This window comes from Charadrius vociferus, unplaced genomic scaffold (assembly GCF_000708025.1).
Source record: "Charadrius vociferus isolate BGI_N301 unplaced genomic scaffold, ASM70802v2 scaffold269, whole genome shotgun sequence".
NCBI classification, from domain to species: domain Eukaryota; kingdom Metazoa; phylum Chordata; class Aves; order Charadriiformes; family Charadriidae; genus Charadrius; species Charadrius vociferus.
In genome coordinates, this window is record NW_009660184.1 from 152,253 (window position 1) to 158,696 (window position 6,444).

At 41.1% G+C, this 6,444-nt stretch overlaps 1 protein-coding gene across 1 annotated transcript; it reads left to right on the top strand.

Annotated features, from left to right (window-relative positions):
• Nucleotides 1–8: 8 nt before the first annotated feature.
• On the top strand, nucleotides 9–6,002 carry RSAD2 (radical S-adenosyl methionine domain containing 2; the record flags this gene model as incomplete). Its single annotated transcript, XM_009893247.1, has 6 exons — nucleotides 9–216; nucleotides 414–575; nucleotides 1,024–1,253; nucleotides 3,067–3,216; nucleotides 5,244–5,276; nucleotides 5,838–6,002. Coding segments are annotated over 6 exons (948 nt in total), but the record flags the coding sequence as incomplete, so codon positions are not given.
• Nucleotides 6,003–6,444: the final 442 nt, after the last annotated feature.

Genomic DNA, 6,444 nt, shown 5'->3' on the forward strand with positions numbered 1-6,444 from the left:
GGCGGGTTTCGGCCCCCAGCTCCCCCGCCTCGGCGGGCCCCCGGCGGGAGCGGGAGGGAGAGCGGGACGACCCGTCCCCGACGCCCACCAGCGTCAATTACCACTTCACCCGGCAGTGCAACTATAAGTGCGGCTTCTGCTTCCACACGGCCAAGACCTCCTTCGTGCTGCCCCTGGAGGAGGCCAAGAAGGGGCTGGCGATGCTCAAGGAGGCGGGTGAGTGCAGGGAGGGAGCGGGGGGATGCTCGGCGGCCGCGTCCCAGCAGGACCAAGTGGCGTCGGAGAAGTTATCCCTGTCGTTAGGCGGCCGCGGTCCCTCTTCACATCACTGCGGTCGGGCACCGACAGCGGTGGGAGGAGTGGGGAAATTTGCAGGCAGAGGTTCACAGCATCTTTCTTTGGGCCTTTCCTAGGAATGGAGAAAATAAATTTCTCGGGAGGAGAACCGTTTCTTCAGGACAGAGGTGAATTTGTAGGGCAACTGGTCCAGTTTTGCAAGCAGGAGTTGAAGCTACCAAGCGTCAGCATTGTCAGCAATGGCAGCCTGATTAGAGAACGGTGGTTCAAGAAGTACGGTAAGGAAAAAGCTGTGTGACACAGGAGCGCTGGTGGGGTTTAGGAGCTTCCTCGGGGCAGCTTCACCGAAAGGGGGGTTTCAGTGCAAGTGGGAAACGGTTTGTTAGTGGTTCGTCTACAGTAAACACAAACCAAACGTAAATACCAGTGAAATATTGTTAGTTATATGTTATGAAAGTAGGTCGTTGTACTATTGCCTCTTTGGTATAATAGTATAATAAAATAATAGCTTAGGCTGTCCCATAATGCTGGACACACACGCACACACACACAAAACAGATGATGTTTTGATGATGCCTCTGCTGTGGCTTTTGTGGTTTTGTGATGACTCCCCAGAACTCTACATGGCAGTTCGTGATAGACCACAAGGAAGTGAAAGCGGGCAGAGTCCCGACAGCTTTAAACTGAAGGACTGAATATTAATCAATTTTTAAAACTTGTTTTCAGGTGAATATTTAGACATTCTGGCAATTTCATGTGATAGTTTCGATGAGAATGTCAACGTTTTAATTGGCCGTGGTCAAGGAAAGAAGAACCATGTGGAAAATCTGCATAAACTGAGACAGTGGTGCCGAGAGTATGCTGTTGCTTTCAAAATAAATTCAGTGATCAACAGATTTAATGTTGAGGAAGATATGAATGAGCAGATCAAGGCACTTAACCCTGTGCGCTGGAAGGTAAGAAAGTGGTGTATACCATAGTTTTCCTGTTCAGGGAAAGGTCTGATGGAGTTCTGGAGTTGTCTGAACCTCTAATGACCTCAGTCAGATCTCCAGCTCCAGCTTGGGCTAGTGTTAGTGGACCACTTGTCAGTGCTACATGATAAATACTTCATCATACACAGATCTTTTTTCTTTATGGTATTAAAAGTAAGATAGAAGGTCTTTAACATTTGAAAATGTGTCATGGGGTCAAGAAAATAAGGAAAAGTTAGTGTACGATGATACATTAGGGTTAATACATCAGCAATATCTAAGTGTACATTAGACATTAATGTTCTGTTACAGAGCATTAGTGGTTAGTGTGAATATATGGTATTTTCTACTGGAAGTGTATTAAATACATTATGTTATCAGTTTGAAAAAGGTTAGAGATAATGTGACATAAATATGGGAGAACTTGTGAAATAATTTCATAGAGTCATAGAATCACAGAATGGTTTAGGTTGGAAGGGACTTGAAATATCATCTACTTTCAAACCCTCTGCCATGGATAGGGACATCTCCCACTAGACCAGGTTGCTCAAAGCCCCATCCAGCCTGGCCTTGAACACTTCCAGGGATGGGGCTTCCACAACTCCCCTAGGCAATTTAATTTCTCATTATTTGCTTCGTGGAAATTGTTGTATGTGCATGATTTCCCAGAAAAAAAAAAAAAAAAAGACCGTAAAATCTTCGTCCTACCAAAGGAGTGTAAGGAAAATATGACATACATTTTAATATTTTATCAAGCTTCCTGGCCTACTTTCTTACTGGGGTTACAGAGCATGTTGATGGCAAGGGCAACATTTTTCCCCCAAAGTCTGAATGTAATTGAGGACTTGGCCATTAGAAGGAGGCTGTTAAGTAGACACAATATTGTGTTTTGTTTCTGAAGAGTCTTCTCTATCTTTTCTGTGACCATCTGATGATTACGGGATTGGAACATCTCTCATATGAGGAAAGGCTGAGGGACTTGGGTCTCTTTAGTCTAGAGAAAAGACGACTGAGGGAGAATCTTATTAATGCTTATAAATACTTAAAGGGAGGATGCCAGGGGGATGGGAACGGTCTTTTTTCAGTGGTGCCCAGTGATAGGACGAGGGGTAACGGGCACAAGCTTGAACATAGGAAGTTCCATCTTAACATGAGGAGGAACTTCTTTACTTTGAGGGTAGTGGAGCACTGGCACAGGCTGCCCAGAGAGGTTGTGGAGTCTCCCACTCTGGAGACATTCAAAACCCGCCTGGATGCCGTCCTGTGTAGGTGACCCTGCTCTGGCGCGGGGGTTGGACTACATGATCTCCAGAGGTCCCTTCCAACCCTCACCATTCTGTGATTCTGTGATCTGAAACTAGTTAAACTTACAGTCACAAATCAGGTTAAAATCTTCAAAAATACAGATTGACTTGATAGTCTGCATTGTACACGTTATTGACTAGCATTTATAATACAGCCATACTATTTGAAGTTAAATCAAAAGTTAGTTTGAGCTTTTATTATCTGTGCCCTTATTAAGACCAGAGCAGTTAAGGTTTCTGTGGAAACCTGGTCAGGAACCATGACTGCATAATTACATTTAGAGCTATGTAATGTTAATTTGCTAAAAATAAATCTGTATGGTGCCCTTCACATAATATTCACTTATCACAATTTGTGTCAGCGTGGCTCCACTGACAGAAAAATTAAAGACTGCTACTGAGACAACTGAAGGTTTTTGTCATGGTGACAGTGTCTTATACTCAAGGCAAGTGAAAACATGTAATCTTAATCAGGTGTCTTTTGTCTTCAGGTATTCCAGTGTCTGCTCATTGAAGGGGAGAACACTGGTGAGGATGCCCTGAGAGAAGCAGAGAAATTTGTTATCAGCGATGAAGACTTCGAACAATTCCTGGATCGCCACAAAGATGTTGCCTGCTTGGTACCAGAATCTAATCAGAAGGTAAAATTAAAACTGTCCTTTTGTAACTTTATTTTGAAATAAAGTTGGAAAGGTGGAAAAAGAACTAGAAGCTTTCATGGCAATTAACACTTTCCTTATTAGTACTGGCTTAGAAGAGGTACAGAGCAACTTTGTCAGCAACTGGTTTTGTTATGGTGGAAGCCAAGGTTTTTAATTTTCTTTAAGGCTTTTTATTGAGCACAAAGTTTTTAACAGAAGAGTAAAAATTTGTTGATCCCTATCCCGTGGAAAGTGAGGGGAGTCTTCTCAGTGTCACTTGAGCCTCTGCTTAGTGAGATGGATGTATAAAGTATCAGCACAGAAACTGGAGAAACTGAGTTTTCCACAGCTGAGTGGTGAACCCTAAACAATAATTAAGCCCTTTAGAATTTAATAGCTCTTCCCTACCAGGGCACGAGACCCTGATAAGGTTGAATATTAGTGTAGGCACACTTTATACTGTAAGTATAGTTTCCTAATAGAGAGTCACCATGGTGTTACACTATGGCAGTGTCATTGACCTACATGAAGTAAGATATCATCCCAGTCAGCATTATATTGGGTATTGAGGAACAAGAACTAGTATTTTTGCCTGACACATCCTACTAGGTACTCCCTCCCATGATAAAATTGCATTTTTAACATTGTCTATCTGAACTCCTTTAGACTGCACATTCAGGCTCTTTATTTACAAGAAGACTCCTTGTGCTACCGCAAAGCCCAGCAGGTAACTTGATGAGCTGCCACCCAGCTTATGTTAGCTGCCGTAAAGTGCCTAAGGGTGGAGATCAGGATCTTTTGTAAGATGCTTACAGGCCCTGTACATGGCATGAGGAGAGTTAGAAGACTCACTGTTAAGAGATTTTATGAATTCAGTGAGGAGATACTAAGTTGAATCAAGTTCAGGAATTCCTTAAATCTCCCATCTTACCCTCCATTTCCTCTCCACAGATTAATACTCTCCATTTACCGTTTATTTTTTAATGTATAGAGAGCTCAAGTGAGCAGACTGGTTGCCTCTACTATGAAGACCCAGAAGCGCAGTCTAGTGTTTAAAGCATTTTGTGGGAGAGAGCACTCATCAGAGAAGGTGTTTAGATGAGAACCCATAACTGTTTCTACTTTTTTTTTCCATGTAAGAAGTCCTACAAAAAAAAGAGTAGACTTCCCGCAGTATGTTTGGTTCTAGAAGACTGTTTCTGATTTCTGTTAAACCTGTGTGAAAGATGGATACCAAATTGATACCAAATTGAAACCCATTTCCCATTCTACACAGCAGCAAGTACCAGCTACCCAGAGAATTTTAAGGAGGATCATGTAGGAGATGCCCAGTTAGCTGAGAAAACATATCTTATTTCAGCTGTTGGCCTACTTCTTGGTGCAGGCCTGAGAGCTTTTTGAGCTGGGAGATTACCTTTGAGCTGAAAGAATACCTTTGTCTGCATCTTAAATGGTCATGTTGTTTGTTTGGAAAATGACATGACCATTAAGGGTGGTGAGGCACTGGAACAGGTTGCCCAGAGAGGTTGTTGAGGCCCCATCCCTGGAGGTGTTCAAGGCCAGGCTGGACGTGGCCTTGGGCAACCTGGTCTAGTGGAAGGTGTCCCTGCCCATGGCAGGGAGGTTGGAACTCGATGATCTTCAAGGTCCTTTCTAACCTAAACCATTCTATGATCTATGATTCCAGTATGCAAAACAGTATAAGTTCTGCTGGTGTAGAAGTTAATAGAAAATGTGGATATTATTTAAAGCCCCTTTATCCAGTTGGGCACCCATATTTCAATTAGACACTTGAGTTGTCATATTCCAAGAATTACTGGTTTATTTATGCATTAAGTCATGCTAGTAATCCTGTAGTTTATTTTTACAAATTTGATCCAAGCTCACTGAAATAGTGGTAAGACACTACCTTATTCCAAAGATTTGGATCAGGCTTTGAATGAATAGTTTGTTTTGTCCTTGATTTTTCACAAGAATGGAATTTTTGTTTGGATATTAATTTATTTTTTTCTTTTAATGTATTACAGATGAGGGATTCATACCTCATTCTGGATGAATACGTAAGTCTTTCTTTGATACTTGGTATTTGTATACTAATATATGTAGGTATACAACAGTGATAACCAATTCTATTTACTGTGTGTTCTATAAAATAGTTTTACCATGTAGTACAAGGAATAAATGTAATTTTTCCCATCAAACATATTGGGAACTTCAGTTTAAGTATGACCTGAGGAGGAGTTGCCATCAGGTTGCATGCATGATCGTTGCATCATAAATCTTAAAGTGTAGATATGCATCTTTGCAGGATGTCTTTGTTGTTTTTCTTTAATTTAAAAATACAGAGCTTGTCCTGAAAGTTAAGTTTCAAAGAGCCTACTTAGTTTACATGTAACTGAAGGGCAAACATTTAATCTTCAGGAATTATGGTATAGCTTTCTTCCTGCTAAGTTGTGTCAGTGTGTCCAACCACGAGCTTCTGAGTCTTCTAAGGACGACAGGGAAACTGTACAGGCACTTACATAGGCTTTTATGGGATTGCCGTGCAACTTGTTTAATTCTGTAGAAAAATTAAGCTTTTACAAATTGATTTTCTAACATCTTACCTATTGATGTTCCAGATGCGTTTTCTAAACTGTAGAAAAGGACGGAAAGAGCCTTCCAAGTCTATCCTAGATGTTGGCGTAGAAGCAGCTATAAAATTCAGTGGATTTGATGAGAACATGTTCCTAAAAAGAGGAGGAAAGTATGTGTGGAGCAAAGCAGACATGAAACTGGACTGGTAACTCAATATACTGGGGTAGGGCAGGTGCATTATGTAAAGAAAATGGGTGTGCATATATGCACGTTTCTATATGTATCTATGTATCCAATGCTTTTAACTACACTTGGTATGTCATACAGATTCATGTTCGGTATAACTCTGTATTTGAATGTGTTAAATGTTTTTAGAATGTAGATTATGCTCTTATCTATTGTTTGGCTGAACATTACCGAACACCTTCAGAGCTTTCATATATATAGGTCTCTGAAATCGACTTTCTCATCTATTATAGGAAAGGCTCAAGGGCAAACTGTTAATATAATGTCACCCAGGAAACAGTTTTAAGATAATACATAAGTGTGCATGGCAGAAAACAAACCAAAACCCACCCCGATCTCTAATTCCTTATAAACAGCTGTAATGATGGATAAGTAGAAACTCTTATCAGGGAATGTATTCTGCCT